General features: G+C 41.6%; 1 protein-coding gene across 1 annotated transcript in view; it reads right to left on the bottom strand.

Annotated features, from left to right (window-relative positions):
* Positions 1-5,635: 5,635 nt before the first annotated feature.
* LOC132826149 (EF-hand calcium-binding domain-containing protein 6-like) overlaps positions 5,636-20,888 on the bottom strand; it is a 54,603-nt gene continuing 39,350 nt past the window's right edge. Inside the window, exons 16-18 of the mRNA XM_060841795.1 lie at positions 16,168-16,337; positions 7,069-7,231; positions 5,636-5,854 (exon numbers count right to left, since the gene is read on the bottom strand). Coding sequence (XP_060697778.1) covers positions 5,636-5,854; positions 7,069-7,231; positions 16,168-16,337 — 552 coding nt within the window. The remainder of the gene's footprint in view (positions 5,855-7,068; positions 7,232-16,167; positions 16,338-20,888) is intronic.

Below are 20,888 nucleotides of genomic sequence, written 5' to 3'. Positions count from 1 at the left end.
TGCTGTGAAGAAGGCATATGGTGTACTGGCTTTTATTGGTAGAGGAATTGAGTTCTGGAGTCCTGAGGTCATGTTGCAGTTGTATAAGACTCTGGTACGGCCGCATCTGGAGTATTGTGTGCAGTTTTGGTCGCCATACTATAGGAAGGATGTGGAGGCACTGGAACGGGTGCAGAGGAGATTTACCAGGATGTGCCTGGTATGGTAGGAAGATCATATGAGGAAAGGCTGAGGCACTTGTGGCTGTTTTCATTGGAGAAAAGAAGGTTTGGGGTGAGTTGATAGAGGTGTACAAGATGATTAGGGGTTTAGATAGGGTTGACCATGAGAACCTTTTTCCACGTATGGACTCAGATATTACGAGGGGGTATAGCTTTAAATTAAGGGGTGATAGGTATAGGACTGATGTTAGGGGTAGATTCTTTACTCAGCGAGTCGTGAGTTCATGGAATGCCCTGCCAGTAACAGTGGTGGACTCTCCCTCTTTATGGGCATTTAAACGGGCATTGGATCGGCATATGGAGGATAGTGGGCTAGTGTAGGTTAGGTGGGCTTGGATCGGTGCAACATCGAAGGCCGAAGGGCCTGTACTGCACTGTATTTTTCTATGTTCTATGTTCTATGAATTCGGTTCATCATTTTCAAGGCTTTAATGCACAGGGGAGAGTATTGCATCCTGAATGTCTATTGTCCCCTGGTGCACCCCCTTAAATTCTTAATTGACGTAATTTCTCAATTAATGGCTCTTGGGATGCACCATACAATTATAGGATGAGACTTTAACCGTCTCATGGACCCCAAGGGAGATAGGGTGACAAGGGCTCTCTCGGGTATCTCCCTGCAATCTAAACAGCGAGAGGACTTGTGTGAGGAGTTGGCGTTGGTGGATATGTGGAGATATCTCCACCCTAATGGTAGGGATTCTATCTTTTACTTCAACCCACATAAATGGCACACGTGAACTGATATGTTCCTTACTCCACCAGTCTGTTTGGATTTGGTGTTGTCCTGCAGGATAGGGAATATAGTTATCTCAGACCATGCGGCAATGTACTTGGATGTCAAGATTAAGGATAATGGAATAGACACGTAAAACTGGATCATGGACCCGTTCCTTTTGAAGGATAGTAAATTTATAGAGTACTTCAAAAAGGAGTTTGGGGCCTTCTGGGATATCAATTCGGGTACAGGCTAATAATCAGCCGGTGCTTTGGGAGACCGCCAAGGCATTCTGAAGGGGTTTGATTATCTCATTTTCAGCAAGCAGGAAAAGGCTGAGAGGGGAGCAGCAACAGATGCTCAAGGCCTGGGTAAAAGCAGCCGAGTCAGCATACAATGACAGACCATCTGTGGTCAATCTGCAGAGGGTCACAGCTCTCTGGGCTGCTCTGAATTCAGTGCTTATGCAGGCAGTGAAGAGAGAGGTCCCCTTTGCGAAGGACAAACAGGGTTAAGCCAGGTAGATAGCTGGCTTATCTGGCTAAGAAGAAAAATGCTCCGCAGTCCATAATATCCATTGCGGAGAAAACTGGAACTATCACTCATGAGTCAAAAAAGATTAATGTCATATTTCAGAAATTTTATGCAGAGTTATACCGGTCGGAGGGTGTAAGGTTGGGGTGGCAAGAATAGAATCCTTTTTCAAGAACCTGGACCTCCCCGGCATAACTGCAGAGCAAGCCTCCCTTTTAAATGGGCCCTTAACAACACAAAAGGTGCAAGAAGCAATAAAACAGCTCCAAAGTGGCAAAGCACCTGGCCCAGATGGGTTTCCCAGTGAGTTATACAAGGAGTTCATAAACCTGTTGGCTCAGCCAATCCTTGGAATGTATAATCACTCATGTAACCAGGACTGCCTTCCACCCTCTCTTAGGGAGGCCAATATCTCCCTTATTTTAAAGAGAGAAAAAGACCCTGAGGACTGTGCCTCACATAGAACTCTCTTGTCGGTGAATGTAGATTTTAAAATCCTGTCAAAGATGCTGGACCTGAGATTGGAAAAGGTACTGCCCGCTATTATAGAAGAAGACCAGATATGCTTCATTAAGGGCCACAGCTCTTCCAATCACATTAGGAGGGTGTTCAATTAGCAAGTATGCCAGCAGAGGTTGATTCCGGGTTTGGTGGTCTCATTGGACATGGAAAAGGTGTTTGATCAGGTAGAGTGGCTGTATCTTTTTGGAGTCCTAGAACACTTTGGCCTTGGGGGGCTTTCGCTAAGTGGGTGGCAGTGCTTTATAGTGATCCCAAGGCAGCAGTTCTTACGAATGGTGTTGTCGGATAATTCTAGTGTTGGGTGAGGCAGCTGACAAGAGTGCCCTCTCTTGCAGCTATTATTACCTTAGTAATTGAACCGTAGGTCAGATGCCATTCGGAAAGATCCTGAAATAGTGGCTCCAAAGGTAGGAATGAGAAAGCACAAAATGATGATGTTCTCCTATTTTTGGCTAATCTGGAAAAGTCCGTACCCCGAGTAATTCAAAAAATTAAACTATTTGGCATCTTCTAGGGATATAGAATAAACTTCATAAAGTTGGAAGCTATGCCCGTGGGGGGCTTGGTGGGAGTGCCTGACCTGGAGGATGGAATACAGTTTCCATTTCGATGGTCGCAAAAAGGTTTTCTTTATCTGGGTATTTTTATTTTCTCTGTTTTCCATCAGCTGCACAGAGCTAACTTCATGCAATTGTTTGATAGGATAAGACAGGATCTGCAGCAGTGGGAGGGATTACCAATGTGTTGGTTAGGCCAACTAGCCTTGATTAAAATGAATGTTCTTCCTCGGCTACTGTATCCTACAAGTGGGCTCCTGCTGTTGCTGCCCAGACATGTGTGGCACAGGCTAAATGACTGACTTGGGTCCTTCATTTGACGTCGTTGATGCCCTCTCATTAAATTTATAAAGTTGCAACTCCCACAACGTATGGGGAGGGTTGAGGGGGTGGAGTGGGGTGTGTATCTCCCAGATTTGAAGCATTATCAAACAGGTGTCCTATTGTCATATGTGGATGACTGGTGCGTAAGGATCCTGGGTCGATATATCTTGACATCGAGTCTTCTTAGGTAAGGTGTTCCCCCTTGTTAATTTATTGTTCATGGATAGGATAAAATCTGAGGATGAGCATTGTATATAGTCGTGGGGGTCGGATGTGGTGGTCCAGGGGCTATGGGTGGAGGAAGCTTGATAAATACGGGTTTTACAACTGACGTGCCTGTGAATGGGAGCCTCAGTGGGAGCACAGCGAGTGGTGGAATTGAATTGAATTGAATTTAATTTAGTTTAGTCTCTTTAAATTTTAAGTTAATTTGAATTAAGTTAAGCTAATTTAAGATGATTTTATTTAAACCAGCTCATTCTAAGTTGGATTGGGTTGGTATAGTGCAATCTGGGTCAACCTAATTTAATTCGCTAAGCACAGTTACTTATTGAATCTCAATACGGAGAGATTGTTTTGTATTTTTTTTCGTTTCTTGTGACAGTTTTGGTCTATTCTATAGAACAGAAGGTAGTTTCCTGTTAACGTTTTTGTAATATACTATTGTTACACTTTTTAAAAGAATAAAAACTTCTTCTAATAAAAAGAAATATAAAAAAATTATTTGGGACTAATTTTGACTACGATGGCATAGGGATCAGCAAATCAGCAGAATATTTTGTACCTCTCCTGAATTTTCTTTCTGTTGGGGTCAGTTCAAAACCCTTTAAAAATGTATTCTTCACCAACATTGCAGCAAAGCATTGGAAAGAGAGTGTGAGAACAGTTCAGACTTGGACAGAAGTCCAGGTGTTAGTGCATCCATTAAAAGTCATCTTACACAGCTGAAAAATACTATCGTTATTGTTCATTTCTCAAAGTAAACAGTTTTACAACAACGAATTGTACTAGACTAAGTGGATCCTGTTTTCATTTGAAATTATGGCATTAAATCAGTCTTTTTCTCATCAACCCGTTGTACGAATATAAAGAGTATTGTTGCTTCATTTATTACAAGAAATTAAGGATTAACTACAAATGGGACCCACCTGATAGCCAGGTTGGAAGTGTGGCCTACACTCTCAAAGAACAGCCTATTGGGTTTCTACGAAGGCTTTTGCAGCCTTCCAAATTTGAAGAGGCTGGGGGAGCAATTGTACACTTCTATATTCCTAGGATTTCAATACCCTCCCTCCGCCCACAGAATCAGCTACCCCTGCTGTAGCTTGCAGCTTGAAGGATCAGCTCATGGCTGTAGCTGTGCCCAAGTGGTCTAAATGGCCACCATTGCCAGGTTGTTCAAGATAGTTCCTGTTAAACTCCTTTAACTTTGGCAGGACTAGTAGAAAACAATCCAAAATACACATAATCACAAGTCCATACATTTTATGGGGGTTATAACGTTAATTATAGATTACTATGGAAGGCATGAGGTAGACATTGTATCTGGAAACTCAAAGGCCTCAAAACACATTTAATCTAATCTTCTGCAAATAACCTCTCTCCATACATATATTTGAGCTGTTCAATGTTGTAAGTTAAGTTATTGCTGGGTTACTTGACATGAAATACAATCTGTTTATATATATCATTTTAATAGCTGTAAATAGAACATTTGTCCTCCAAACATATCTGCATTATAGCCCAGCCAATTAGATTCATATTTGGTAGTTACAGTGCAAGGAGTACACATTTTGCATTTGGAACTATAAAACTGAATATATGTTAAAATGAATGTCGTAACTCTTTTGACAAAGCTAATAATCCACAAAGTTTAATGCATATCATGAGATGTTGAACAAGTAATTACCTCAAACAGGTGAGAAACCTGATCAGCTCTATCATGCACATGATTCATTCTCCTACTCTGAAGTTTCAAAAGTTGCAATACTACAGTGGAAAAGGGTTTAGGGTCCAGTAGAGTTTTGGCTAGAGAACCAGCATGTAGATTAAGGTTCACGGGTTTGATATCTGTTCCAGTTGAGGGACACTCAGGACCTGCCACCTTGCCCTACATGACATTTGGCCGTGGTTCAGCAAATAATCACTGAGGATCTTCCTTTGAGCTGAGAACTAAGAAAGTGCCAATGACAGGGAATGGCCATTGGGAATGGGCCAAAGTGAATTGCTCTTGATGACAAAATAGTCTTCTGTGCTGTAACCCATTTTATGATTCTATGTGTATCAATTGAGTTTTTCTTTTCAACAGTTCTGCCTCACTTTAATTCTGAGTTGACCTGAAGATTTGTCCTTTATCACATCCATCATTTTAACAACAAAAGGTTTTGTCCTTTCAGATGTCAAGATCACCATAGAGCTCTAATGAAAGGCCAATCTTGAAATGTGAACTTGCTCCTTCACTTTCCAGGCATTGTGCCTGACTTGCTGAATGTTTGCACAATTTTCTAGATACACAGCGTGATATTCTTTACAACACATCTTTGCAATCTAAAATCCCTTCAACTCTAAATTTACTTATGAAGTTAAGTGAAGACCTGCAATCTGGGATTGTCCACAATCATATTGGAAATGCATGACTGTCATAAGCCTTCATTATCACAGTTTATACATAAGCTATTAAATTTAAAAATCCAATCAAACCTGTACAAGACTTAAAAAAAATCACTCTGATTTGCAGAAAGCAGGCAAACAAATGATATTCATGGGGCTTTGAAGATTTTGTTGATAATATTTGAATACTTAATTTTGCCTTCCATGTTTTCATCATATTTTGACATCATGTGATAAATTTCATCTTCATCCAAAACTATGTTACAGAGTCGAAGAACAGATCGAAATTCAGGCAGTGTGAGAAATCCAGTGCTGGTAAAATCCAATTTTCTACACACCCTTTCCAGTGTTTTCCGATTACCAGCTAACTATAAGAGGGCAATTAGAAGAATAATAGAATCTTAGAAGCAGTCTGTGCATTCAATTCAGTCACTATAATTGTCAATATTATCAAATCAACAAAATTAACATCTTATAAAATCAGCAGTGCTCCACCATTGAAATAACTGAATATACGAATACCACATCTTTGAGGTTTAAGGTTAGACCAGATAATATCATGTCTTATTACTACAACTTGATTTTTTTTTCAGATCACTAACAATTGTAAATTTTCTGTTAAGCTCTACACTGATGTCTTTATATTTTTACCTGAAGAACAAAATGGCTACAATAGTACAAGACTACTGCAGCCAACACTTTTTCCAAAGCTAATTTTAAGTATCCATTTGTTATATGGATCTATGCAAGCTGTAATAAGACTCTTGAAAACCAAAAAAAGTTGTAGATTCAAATTATTATTTATAAATTCAATGATGATGTTATGTTGACTTGTCAGCTTTAAGTTAGGCAGCAGAAAAAGAACTACAATTTGCACCTGCATTCAGAAAATAGAAACAAAATAGCAAACTGATGTTTGTGAGTGAAGATTTCTATACAGTGCTCATCAGAATATTGCATTTCCTCTTTAAGACATAAATGCAAATTGGATACCCAAGTGCTTTGATTAGTTTTTATAACATGCTAGCCACAAACATGTCAATTGGTTCATGCATCTAAATAAATATTCTAAATTGCCTTCAACTTCACAAACTAGGAAATGTAAACGAAATCAGCATGGGAGAGGATGCTTAATTCCGCTAATCTGCTCCTACAACTTTCATTATATTGTGAAGCTCATAAACATAGTGAAGTTATAAGTGTAAGTGTAAAGAATTACCCTGCACTTTTGTATTCTATGACACAACTCATTAGGGGTTAGCCATGCATCCTGGGAGGTGGAATACCCACTGTAGGTTGTATCATATTTCCATCAGTTATACACAAAGCCTAATAATTAATCCCACTGATAAATTTACAATCCTAGATCAGATTTGAAAGTAATGAACCCGATGGGATGTGCTTCTGAATCTGGACTGTTAGTGTTCTCCACAACGTAACAATTCCAACTTCATCTCCCAAGTAGGTTGCAACACAAATCTCCACTTGCATTGAATCTATTACATATATTTTGCTTGTCACAAGTTAAAGTGAAATATTAACTACATCTTCCAGTGAACCACTTTGTGAATCTTTCTATTACCTTTCTTCGCAGTTTCTCTGTGACCATGTTCAGACCTTTATGCATGGATTCTGTGTACATTGTGATCTCTGGTTGATGTTTTCGGCTTGGAACTTTTAAATTGTTCAACCTGATTGCTCTCCTTCGATCTTCAAATGGCTGAAGGAACTCCAGATAAGAAACCCTAAATGAAATACATGCCATTGTTTCGAAGAAAATTTATATCTCATTAAAACAATACACGAGTTTAAGGTATGCTTTGGATTTGTAAGCTGGTCATAGTCAGGAAGGAGAGATCACATCCTGAGTGAGACACAGCCCAAGTTGGCTGAGGAGTGGCAGTTGGAGTTTAATTCAGATAAATGCAAAGTATTGCATTTTTGTAAAACAAACAGACAGCACTTATACAATTACAGTTTTCAAACACAGAGACTGTGGGATTCAGGTACATTGTTCTTTGAAAGTTGCGTCATAGGTAGACAGGGTGATTAAGAAGGCATTTAACATGCTTGCATTCATTGCTCAAGGGAATTGGTTTAGCTCAGGTTGGCTGGATTGTTGGTTTACAGAGCAGTGTGATGCCAATAGTGGGGTTCAATTCCCAACACTGGTTTGAGATTACCATGAAGAAGTCTCCTTCTCAACCTCTTCCCTCCCCTGAGGTCTGATGGCCCTCAGGTTAAATCACCACCAGTCGCTTCTCTCTAATGAGAGAGCAGCCCTATAGTTGGGTAAGACCATAGTCTTACCATAGTAACACAACAACAACATTCATTGCTCATACAATTGAGTACAGGAGTTAGGACGTCATGCTGAGGTTTTACAGGATGTTGGTGTAGCCATTCTTGGAATACTGTGTACAGTTCTGGTCATCCTGCTATAGGAAGGATACTATTAAATTGGAGAGGGCTCAGAGAAGATTTACTAGCATGTTGCCTATACTGAGAATGAACTGCCAGAGATGGTGGTAGATGCAGATACAGTTACAACATTTAAAAGGTATTTGGATAGGAACATGAATGGGAAAAGTTTGGATGATCTGAACCAAATACAGGCAAGTGGAACTAGTTTAGCTTGGGAACTTGGTCAGCATGAACGAGTTGCTCTGAAGAGTGCTGTATGACTCTATGATCATAGTACTGTGTACAGAGAACCAGTCAAGAGGGGGGAGAATAGAAAAATGTAGTTGCAATCAGGGCTAGTATAGTCAAAGGAATAGACACTGTTCTCTGTGGCCAGGATCAAGCTTTGCCTGACAGGTGCCTGATTTGAGGAAATCTCACCTGGGCTGCAGAAGAACTTGGAGTGGGAAAGGAAAGATCCAGGTTTCTCAGTTCATATAGGTATCAACAATATAGGTAGAAAGAAGAAAGAGATTCGACAAAAGGAATACAGCAAAGGGCTAAATTAGAAATAAGTACCAAAAAGGTAATCATCTCTGGACTAGTACAGGATCAAAAAGATTAATGAGATAAATACACGGCTCAAAGGTTGGGATAGGAGAAACAAGTTTGAAGTCATTATACATTGGCACCTGTACTGGGAAAAAGGGAATTGTTCTGGTGGGACAGGCTCTACCTGGAACATGTTGGGCCAGCTGTCCTGGAAAATTGTATAAATAGGGCTTTATATTAAAGAGTGAGTGTGCGAGGGTGAGTGAGTGTGTGTGCGTGTTTTGCATGGAAAATGATTAAAAATGTTAAACAGGGTGGGCTCAGCAGAAAGTCTCCAGAACAAGAAACAGGACAAAGAGTATGGAAAGGGTTAGGAATCTAACTTCAGGCACAGAAGATAAAATGACAATAATGAGAAGGGGGCAGTCAATGTGGGACTGAGAGTGTTATACGTAAATGCATGCAATACACGAAACAAAGTAAATAAACTTGATTGAAATTGATGGGTATGATGTTGTAGGTATCATGGAGTCATGGCTGCACATAGATCCTATTGAAAGGAAAGGTGGATGGCCTGAGGGGGAAAGGTTGTCTTGTTGGTAAGAAATAAAATAAATCCATGACATGAAGTGATATAGACTTGGAAGATTTAAAATCTGTGTGGGGAAAGTTGAAGAATTGCAAAGGAATAAAGACCCTGATGGGAGTTATGTGCAGGCCTCCTAGTAATAATCAGGATGTCAGGAAGAAAATAGATTAGGTAATAGAGAAAGCATGCAAGAAAGGCACTAGTAGAATAATTATGGGGGGTGGGCTTTAATGTTCAGGTGGACTGGGAAAATCAGATTGGTAGTATACCCCAAGAAAGAGAATTTGTGGAAAATCTATGGAGATGGATTTCTGGAGCAGCTTGTGGTAGAATCTACAAAGGAACATAAATTCTGGATTTGATGATGTGTAGTGAGCCAGACATGATTAAGGAGCTGAAGTTGAAGGTCCCTTTAGGGGACAGTTATGATAATATGTTAGGATTCACCCCGCAGTTGAGAGGAAGAAGCTGGAATCAGATGTAACTATCACAACTGAGGAAAGGTAACTATAAAGACATGAGGGAGGGACTGGCCAGAAGTAATTGGAATGGGAGGCTAGCAGGGAAGATGGTGGAGCAGCAATGACAAGAATTTCTGGGAGTGGTTCAGGAGGTTCAGCAAAAATTCATCCCAAGGAAGAAGAAACATACAATGGGGAGGACAAGGCAACCATGGCTGACAAGGGAAGTCAGGGACAGCATAAAAGCAAAAGAAAAAGCATACAATGTGGGAAAGATTAGTGGGAAGCCTTTACAAACCAGTGGAGAATAACTAAAAAAGCAATAAGGGGGGAAGAAGCTGGAATATGAGGGCGAGCTAGCTAGTATTATAAAAGAAGATTGCAAGAGAGTTTTATAGATATATAAAAGGTAAAAAAGAGGCAAAAGTGGGCATTGGACTGCTGGAAAGTGAGGCTGGAGAAGTGGTAATGGCAAACAAAGAAATAGCACAGAAACTGACTGGCCTCACTCTCTCAGCAGAGCAGGTAAGGGCTGTTTGGCAGTGGCTGCTTGAAGGCTCAGTGACGTTTGTTTAACGGTTTAAATTTGAAAGTTTTTTTTAAAAAAAAGCGCGGAGCGGATCCGGAAGCTGGTGTAGCGCAAGCTTACCTGGGTAAGTTGTTTTCCTATAAAGGCGTGCAGGGGCATGGGAACCTAGACTATAGCTTTAGCGTGCAGGACCTGGAGTGTAGGGAGGTTAGGAATATGGCATCAATCTCAAAGGAGGGTGCCTGTAAATCGGAAGGTGGCTTGAAGTGTGTATACTTCAATGCGAGAAGTATACGAAATAAGGTAGGTGAACTTGCAGTGTGGGTTGGTACCTGGGAGTTCGATGTGGCTATTACGGAGACATGGGTAGAACAGGGACAGGATTGGTTGTTGCAGGTTCCAGGGTTTAAATGTTTTAGTAGGGTCAGAGGTGGGGGTAAAAGAGGGGGAGGTGTGGCATTGCTTGTCAAAGATAGTATTACAGCAGTGGAAAGGACGAAGGATGAAGACTTGCCATCTGAGGTAATTTGGGCTGAGCTTAGAAATAAGAAAGGTGAGGTCACCCTGTTAGGAGTTTTCTACAGGCCTCCTAATAGTCCTAGAGACATAGAAGAAAGGATTGCGAGGATGATTCAGGAGAAGAGTGAAAGTAATAGGGTGGTTGTTATGGGGGACTTTAACTTTCCAGATATTGACTGGGAAAGCTATAGCTCGATTACGTTAGATGGGTCGGTGTTTGTCCAATGTGTGCAGGAGGGTTTCCTGACACAATATGTAGACAGGCCAACAAGAGGGGAGGCCATACTGGATTTGGTTCTGGGTAACGAACCAGGCCAGGTGTTAGAATTGGAGGTAGGTGAGCACTTTGGGGACAGTGACCACAATTCGGTGACTTTTACTCTAGTGATGGAGAGGGATAAGTGTGCACTACAGGGCAAGAGTTATAGCTGGGGGCAGGGAAATCATGATGCGGTGAGGCATGACTTAGGATGCGTGGCTTGGAAAAGTAGGCTTCAAGGGAAGAGTACAATCGATATGTGGAGCTTGTTCAAGGAGCAACTATTGAGTGTCCTTGATAAGTATGTACCTGTCAGGCAGGGAGGAAAGGGTCGTGTGAGGGAGCCATGGTTTAATAAGGAATTGGAATCCCTTGTTAAAGGGAAGCGGCCCGCCTATGTAAAGATGAGGCTTGAAGGTTCAATTGGGGCGATTGAGAGTTATAAGGTAGCCAGGAAGGATCTAAAGAGAGAGCTAAGAGCAGCAAGGAGGGACATGAAAAGTCCTTGGTTGGTAGGATTAGGGAAAACCCAAAGGCTTGCTATAGGTATGTTAGGAATAAAAGGATGACTAGGGTAGGAATAGGACCAGTCAAGGATAGTAGTGGGAAGTTGCGTGTGTAGGCTGAAGAAATTGGGGAGACACTGAATGAATACATTTCATCAGTGTTCACTCAGGAACAGGACATTGTTGCCGATGTAAATATCGAGTCACAATTAATTAGAATGGATGGCTTTGAGGTATGTAGGAAAGAGGTGTTGGAAATGCTGGAATGGGTGAAAATAGATAAGTCCCCTGGGCCTGATGGCATTTATCCTAGAATTCTCTGGGAAGCAAGGGAGGAGATTGCAGAGCCATTGGCCTTGATTTTTTTTGTCCTCGTTGTCTACAGGAATAGTACAGAAGGATAGCAAATGTGGTTCCCTTGTTCAAGAAGGCGAGTAGGGATAACCCTAGTAACTATAGGCTCGTGAGTCTTACCTCTGTTGTGGGCAAAGTCTTAGAGAGAATTGTAAGGGATAGGATTTATGAACATCTGGATAGGAATAATGTGATCAAGGATAGTCAGCATGGTTTTGTGAAGGGCAGGTCGTGCCTCACAAACCTTATTGAATTCTTTGAGAAGGTGACTAAGGACGTGGACAAGGGTAAAGCATTAGATGTGGTGTATATGGATTTTAGTAAGGCGTTTGATAAGGTTCCCCATGGTAGGCTACTGCAAAAAATACGGAGGTATGGCATTGAGGGCGAGTTGGAGGTTTGGATTAGGAATTGACTGGCTGGAAGAAGACAGAGGGTAGTTGTTGATGAGAAAGGTTCATCTTGGAGTGCAGTTACTAGCGCTGATCCCCAAGGATCTGTTTTGGGACCATTGCTGTTTGTCATTTTATAAATGACCTGGAGGAGGGGCTAGAAGGTTGGGTGAGCAAGTTTGCGGATGATACGAAAGTCGGTAGAGTTGTTGACAGTGAGGAAGGATGTGGCAGGTTATAGCGGGATATAGATAAGCTGCAGAGCTGGGCAGAAACGTGGCAAATGGAGTTCAATGTAGCTAAGTGTGAAGTGATTCACTTTGGTAAGAGTAACAAGAAGATGGAGTACTGGGCTAATGGTCGGATACTTGGTAGTGTGGATGAGCAAAGGGATCTTGGTGTCCATGTACACAGATCTCTGAAAGTTGCCATCCAGGTAAATAGTGCTGTGAAGAAGGCATATGGCGTACTGGCTTTTATTGGTAAAGGAATTGAGTTCTGGAGTCCTGAGGTCATGTTGCAGTTCTATAAGACTCAGATGCGGCCGCATCTGGAGTATTGTGTGCAGTTTTGGTCGCCATACTGTAGGAAGGATGTGGAGGCACTGGAACGGGTGCAAAGGAGATTTACCAGGATGTTGCCTGGTATGGTAGGAAGATCGTATGAGGAAAGGCTGAGGCACTTGGGGCTGTTTTCATTGGAGAAAAGAAGGATTTGATTGAGGTGTACAAGATGATTAGGGGTTTAGATAGGGTTGACCATGAGAACCTTTTTCCACGTGTGGACTCAGATATTACGAGGGGGCATAGCTTTAAATTAAGGGGTGGTAGGTATAGGACTGATGTTAGGGGTAGATTCTTTACTCAGCGAGTCGTGAGTTCATGGAATGCCCTGCCAATAACAGTGGTGGACTCTCCCTCTTTATGGGCATTTAAAAGGGCATTGGATAGGCATATGGAGGATAGTGGGCTAGTGTAGGTTAGGTGGGCTTGGGTCGGCGCAACATCAAGGGCCGAAGGGCCTGTACTGTGCTGTATTCTTCTCTGTTCTATGTTCTATACTTTGCATCAGTCTTCAAGATGGAAGATACCAGCAGCAAATCAGAACATCAATACAGTCAGGGAGCAGAGGTAATTGATGTGGATATCATTTAGGTGAAGATGCTGAGAAGCTGATTGTCTGAAGGCGGATAAATCACCCTGACCAGATGGATTATATCCCAGAGTGCTGAAGAAGATAACTAGGCAGTTTGTGGAGGCATTGTGTTGATCTTGCAGGAATCACTGGAATCAAGGAGGGTCCCAGAAGACTGGAAAATGGCTAATGTCACAGTTTAAGAAGGAACAAAGGCAGAAAACAAGAAATCATAGACCAGTTGACCTGACCTCAGTCATTGGTGAGATTTTAAGAGTACATTATTAAAGGTGAGATTGCGGAGTACTTGAAAGTACATGGCAAAATAGGACTGAGTCTGCATAGCATCGTCAAGGGGAGGTTATGCCTGACAAATCTGTTAGAATTCTTTGACAAGGTAATGAAAGGGAAGCCAGTGGGTGTGATCTCTTTAGATTTCTAAAAGGCATTTGACAAGGTGCTGCACAGCAGGCTGCTAAATAACAGCTCATGGTGTCAAGGTTAAGATACTAGCATGAGTAGAGGATTGGCTAATTGGCAGAAGACAGAGGGTGGGAATAAAGGGTGCCAGCCGGTGGTGACACCGCTGGGATTGATGGGTGAAAGTCAACTGATTAAGGCCACCTGGAGAACAGGAAGGCCAACTTCAAAGTTGGTCAATTCAGGACCTTCCTTCCTTCAGGGGAAGAGCATCAGCAGATAGTTCCCACACCCATAAAGTCCAGCTCCATCTGAGCTGTATAAGATGAGCAGTGTGGGCTACTGCTGATGCAATGGTTTCTCTTCCTACTCCCACACTGTTACTTCTGCTATTCTCAGCATCTCTCCTTGATTCCCTGTTTCTCATTCACATGCTATCTTTGATGACAGTGTTGATTTTCACATGTACGTGAATGACAACCACTTCACCAGTATCTCTCTTGATTTCTCCATCATCATTGTATTCTCACACTGCTTATCAGACATTCAGCATTGAATGAATAGCAATTTCCTCCATTTGAACATCTAGAAGTGAGAAACCCCTGTTTTCAAACCCTCTTCCAAACTTAAACCCCTTGCTACTAATTACGTACCCATCCTTGGCTATGATCTGACTAAATAAATCTGTTGCAACCTTATATTGACTCTGACAGGAACTTTTGACCACACATTTACACTATCATTGAGGCAATCAATTTCCATCTCAGTAACATTGCCCTACTTCACCCCACTCCAGTATATCTGCTGCTGAAACTTTCAGTTATGCCTCATATTTTACATCTGTCTACTTACCTTTTCTCTAGTCTTTGTTTGCATAGATTCTGAAGGACTTCAGAATGTTGATCAGGAAATTCTCCTGTTCTACAACCTGCCAATAAACATATGGAAGGATCTACAGGCTGATAATCAACCCTAGTTTGGCCACCTCATGAATGCACACTCTGTGGCCAAGAAGTCCTGGCATAGGATCTGAACCTTTCTAGTCTCAGGGTAGGGGCACTACCACCATGCCACCAGACTTCCCTTGATACTGCTAGACTTGACTGTTTCAATGTGTTAGAACAAAGTGAGGACTGCAGATGCTGGAGATCAGAGTCGAGAGTGTGGTGCTGGAAAAACACAGCAGGTCAGGCAGCATCGGAGGAGCAGGAGAATTGACATTTCAGGCAAAAATCTTTCATCAGGAAAGAGACTTATGAGCCAAGGGGGTAGAGAGATAAATGGAAGGGGGATGGGGCTGAGGGAAAGGTAGCTGATAGTGCGATAGGTAGATGAAGGTGGGGGTAATAGGTCAGAGAGGAGGGTAGAATGGTTAGGTGGGAAGGAAGATGGAGAGGTAAGACAGGTCATGACAGGGATTCTGAGTTGGAAGGTTGGATCTGGGATAAAGTGGGAGGAGGGGAAATAAGGAAACTGGTGAAATCCACATTAATCCTGTGTGGTTGGAAGCTCCCAAGGTGGAAGATGCGGCATTCTTCCTCCAGGTGTCAGCTGGTTAGGGTTTGGCGATGGAGGAGGCCCAGGACCTGCATGTCCTTAGCAGAGTGGGAGGGGGAATTAAAATATTCATTCACGGGGCAGTGGCATTGCTTCGTGTTTCTGACTGGTTTCACACATTCTTCTCTCTATTATCTTGAGGTCACCCAAAATTCAACTGTTTGTGTCTCATGTCATACCAACTAGTAACCTATAATCCTCTGTACACACTGACTACAATGTGTTCTGATCAACAGTATCTTGATTTAAATATTCCTGTCCACAATTTGTAATCTATTCCTGGCTTCACTCGTTTTTTTTTCTGTAATCTCCTCCAGTCCCACAAGCTCCAAGACATCCAGACTCATCAAATTCTGACCGACTGAGCATCCCTGATTTTAATTACAGCATCACTGGCTGACACTTCCCCACTTACCTAGGCCCTTGTCTCCAGAATTCCCTCCCTGCACCTCTCCACCTTACACTTTCCTTCTTTAAGACACAACTTAAAGATACATCTTCGACCTAGTTATGGACCATCTGTCCGAACGTCTCATATGGTTCAGTGTCATATTTTATTTTATAGTGTTTCTATGATATACCTTGGGATGTTCTATACATTAAAGGTACTATATAAGTATAAGTAGTAGTTGCTGTTTTTTAATCTTTCTTTGACAAAGGAAGCAAGGTAAATTTTGTAATGCTGGCATGCCTATTTTGTCTGACCATTTTCATCATATTTCCCCTCCGGGTCAGCACATTTGAAGCATCAGACTCATGTGCGATTAAGAATGCATATCTAGAATCTTTACCCCACCAAATCAATATTTTATCCTGGGTCATGATGTGACTTTGTGCTTGTAAACTCATATCCTACTGTTGCATGAAAAACACATTAATGCATCTAGGTTATCCCAAAATAAGTCATTATACATCCCTTATCAATCCTTATTCATCTCTGCGTCACACAGGCAGAGTAATCCACGGAGGAACTCATTTCGAAAAAGACAACTGGGCTCTAACTAACCGGTTCTTCTCGTGGGTAAACCTGTTGGCGATTATCTCACAGGTCTGATCATTCAGTGCCTCGCATACATCCATAAGAACATCTTTGAACTCCTCTTTGCTAACAAAGCCCGTGTTAAATTGATCGAACTCACGAAAGTTTGTCCAGAGGTCATCTAGCAAGAGCTTAACCTATGATAAGGAAACACCATAGTATTCAATAAAAATGGAAATCAGGAATAAGATAACAAACTGGCTTGACGTACATACATTTGTACCAGAATAATCCATAAAATATGAAGGGATATTGGATTTGACAACAGCAGTATTGTTTTTAGTAAAGAAATTATTCCTTGGTTTCTTCTTATTTTACCTTCATACATATAATCAAATGAGTTTAATGATATTACTGATAGGTTTAAACTCTTCCAATGCAGTCTGCCAACTAATGTGTTTCATTAAACCTGTAGAGAATCTTGAGATATCTTAGTTGAAATGATAAGGATTGTAACTGGAATTCAGTTTTGATTTAAACATTGCATCTTTGTGAATTCAGCTTAAGAATATTTAAACAAAGAGCTAGTCAATTTGAAGTGCTTAAGAAACAGACTGACATTCTTGCACATTAGCTTTATTGAAGCCCAGAATGTCTTCTACCAGGAACTCTTCCTGTGCCTACATTCATTTGTCACTCACTAGGCAAACTGCAAGAGGCTACATTTACATTCCGGTCGGAAATTTTACGGAAAAAGTACAGAGGAGTTTTATGATGCTGTTTAATGGAAGCATCATGTGCCTCTCGTGATAAAGGGAATTAATGTTTGAGGTAATCGTGGGAACTGGGCAATGTAGTAACCCACATTTTTGGTGGGTGTTACGGATCTATTTCCGATGAGTGGGAAATCCTGAAATCCACGTCATTGTCTCACTGGAGGCAGCTACAGGGAGGGAATATGATAAAACGCATGAAATCAGCTCCTGTTAAATATAAAGAATGTTTTTAGGATCTCGTGTGTGCAATGATTAGCTATACATATAGTTGATATCAAAAGAACAAATAAAAGACAAATTTTAGGCATAATTTATAGATTGTCCCATATTTGGCCATGTTAACCAGAAGGGTACCAATATCTTGGAGGGGAAATTTGCTAATGATCTTCGGGTGGGTTTAACTAATTCAGCAGGGGATGGGAACCAAAACTGTAGTTTGAGTATATAGGAGGTTGTGAGTAGTGACGTCACAACTAAGGTTTCAAGGTCAAAAAAAGGCACCAAGCAAGAAGTTGGCTTGAAGTGTGTCTACTTCAATGCCAGGAGCATCCGGAATAAGGTGAGAGAACTTGCAGCATGGGTATGTACCTAGATTTTGATGTTGTGGCCATTTAAAAGATATGGGTAGAGCAAGGACAGGAATGGTTGTTGCAGATTCTGGGATTTAGATGTTTCAGTAAGAACAGAGAAAATGGTAAAAGAGGGCGTGGTGTGGCATTGTTAGTCAAGGACAGTGTTACAGTTGCAGAAAAGACATGTGAGAACACGTCCACTGAGGTAGTATGGGCTGACTTTAGAGAAAGGAAAGGAGAGATTATCCTGTTGGAGTTTTCTATAGGCCTCTAAAACATTCCGGAGATGTAGAGCAAATGATCGCAAAGATGACCCTCAATAGGAGCGAGAGTAACATGGTAGCTATTATGGGGACTTTAACCTTCCAAATATTGACTGAGAACACTATAACTCAAGTACTTTAGATGGGTCAGTTTTGTCCAATGTGTGCAGGAGGGTTTCTTGACACAGTGTATTGACAGGCCAACAAGGGGCAAGGCCACATTGGATTTGGTACTGGGTAATGAACCCAGCCAGGTCTTAGATTTGGACGTAGGTGAGCACTTTGATGATTGTGACAACAATTCAGTTATGTTAACTTTACTGATGGAAAGGGATAGGTATGTACTGCAGTGCAAGAGTTATAGCTGGGGAAAAGGCAATTACGATGCGATTAGACAAGATTTAGGATGCATAGGTTGGGAAAGGAAACTGCAGAAAATGAGCACAATTGAAATGTACAGCTTATTAAAGGACCAGCAACTGCAGGTCCTTGATAAACATGTACCGGTCAGGCAGGGAGGAAGTTGTCAAGTGAGGAAGCAGTGGTTTACTAAGGAAGTTGAATCTCTTGTCAAGAGGAAGAAGAAGGATAATGTTAGGATGAGATGTGATGGTTCTGGTGTTTGAGAGTTACAAGTTAGCCATGAAAGACATAAAGAGAGAGCCAGGAAGAGCCAGGAGGGGACATGGGAAGTCATTGGCAGATAGGATCAAGGAAAACACTAAGGCTTTCTATAGGTATATCTGGAATAAAAGAATTACTAGAGTAAGATTAGAGCCAATCAAGCATTGTAGTGGGAAATTGTGCGTGGAGTCATAGGAGATAGGGGAACCACTAAATGAATACTTTTCATCAGTATTCCAACTAAAAAAAGACAACGTGGTTGAGGAGAATACTGAGGAACAGGCTACTAGACTAAATGTGGGATTGAGGTTCACTAGGAAGAGGTGTTAGCAATTCTGGAAAGTGTAAAAATAGATAAGTCCCCTGAGCCGGATGGAATTTATCCTAGGATTGTCTGGGAAGCCACGAAGGAGATCGCTGAGCCTTTGGCTTTGATCTTTATGTCAGCATTGTCTACGGGAATAGTGCAAATGTTATTTTCTTGTTCAAGAAGGGGAGTAGAGACAACCCTGGAAATTATAGAACTGTGAGCCTTACTTCGGTTGTGGGAAAAGTGTTGGAAAGGGTTATAAGAGATAGGATTTATAATCATCTAGAAATGAATAAACTGATTAGGGATAGTCAACATACTCTTGTGAAGAGTAGATCATGCCTTACAAACCTCATTGAGTTCCTTGAGAAGGTGACCAAACAGGTGGATGAGGGTAAAGCGGTTGATGTGGTGTATATGGATTTCAGTAAGGCATTTGATAAGGTTCCCCATGATAGGCTATTGCACAAATTACGGAGGCATGGAATTGAGGATGATTTAGCGGTTTCGATCAGAAATTGGCTAGTTGAAACAAGACAGAGGGTGGTGGTTGATGGGAAATATTCATCCTGGAGTTCAGTTAGTAGTGGTCTACTGCAAGTGGTCTGTTTTGGAACCACTGTTGTGTGTCATTTTTATTAATGACCTGGATGAGGGCATAGAAGGATGGGTTAGTAAATTTGGGGATGACACTAAGGTCGGTAGAGTTATGGATAGTGACAAAGGATGTTTCAGGTTACAGAGGGACATAGATAATCTGCAGAGTTGGGCTGAGAGGTGGCAAATGGAGTTTAATGCAGCAAAATGTGAGGTGATTCACTTTGGAAGGAGTAACAGGAATGCAGAGTATTGGGCTAATGGTAAGATTTTTCGTAGTGTAGATGAGCAGAGAGCTCGGTGTCCAGGTACATAGATCCTTGAAAGTTGCCACCTTGATTGATAGGGTTGTTAAGAAGACATATGGTGTGTTAGCTCTTATTGGTAGAGGGATTGAATTTCTGAACCATGAGTCATGCTGCAACTGTACAAAACTCTGGTGTGGCCACATTTGGAGTATTGCGAACAGTTCTGGTCACCGCATTATAGGAAGGACGTGGGAGCTTTGGAAAGGATTCAGAGGAGATTTACTAGGATGTTGCCTGGTATGGAAATAAGGTCTTATGAGGAAAGGCTGAGGGACTTGAGGCTGTTTTCTTTAGAGAGAAGAAGGTTGAGAGGTGACTTAATTAAGACATATAAGATAATCAGAGGGTTCGATAGGTTGGACATTGAGAGCCTTTTTACTTGGATGGGAATGGCTAGCACAAGGGGACATAGCTTTAAATTGAGGGGTGATTGATATAGGAGAGACGTCAGAGGTAGTTTCTTTACTCAAACAGTAGTAGGGGCGTAGAATGCACTGCCTGCAACAGTAGTAGACTCGCCAACTTTAAGGGCATTTAAGTTGTCATTGGATAAGCATATAGAAGAGAATGGAATAGTATAGGTTAAATGGGCTTCAGATTGAATTCACAGGTTGGCGCAACATCAAGGGCCAAAGGGTCTGTATTGCGCTGTAATGTTCAATATTCTATTTCTATTTATATTCAAATATATCTTTATTTATAAATGTATAGGGGAAGGTTTAAATCATTTGGCTGGACAGCAGATTTGCATTGCAGAGTGATGCCAACAGTGTAGGTCCAATTCCCACACTGATTGAGGTTACCATGAAGGACTCACCTTCTCAACCTCTCCCCTCACTTTAGCTGAGGTGATTCTCAAATTAAGCCACCACTAGTCATCTCTCTCTCTAACGACAGAGCAGTCCTTTGGCCTAGCAAGACTATGGTGACCAACATATAGACCAAAATATTTTTCAAAATGAATTTTTATTGAAGTTTAAACTAACTCCGCGGGGGCATGGGAACCAGGACTGTAGCTTTAGGGTACAGGACCTTGAGTGTAGGGAGGTTAGGAATAATGCAACGATCTCTAAGGAGGGTGCCTGTAACCAGAAAGGTGGATTGAAGTGTGTATACTTCAATGCCAGAAGTATAAGGAATAAGGTAGGTGAACTTGCAGCGTGGGTTGGTACCTGGGACTTCGATGTTGTGGCCATTACAGAGACGTGGGTAGAACAGGGACAAGAATGGCTGTTGCACGTTCCAGGGTTCAAATGTTTTAGTAGGATCAGACATGGGGGTAAAAAAGGGGGAGGCGT

This window comes from Hemiscyllium ocellatum, chromosome 22 (assembly GCF_020745735.1).
Source record: "Hemiscyllium ocellatum isolate sHemOce1 chromosome 22, sHemOce1.pat.X.cur, whole genome shotgun sequence".
Lineage (NCBI taxonomy): Eukaryota > Metazoa > Chordata > Chondrichthyes > Orectolobiformes > Hemiscylliidae > Hemiscyllium > Hemiscyllium ocellatum.
This window is presented reverse-complemented; position numbering and strand designations above follow the sequence as displayed.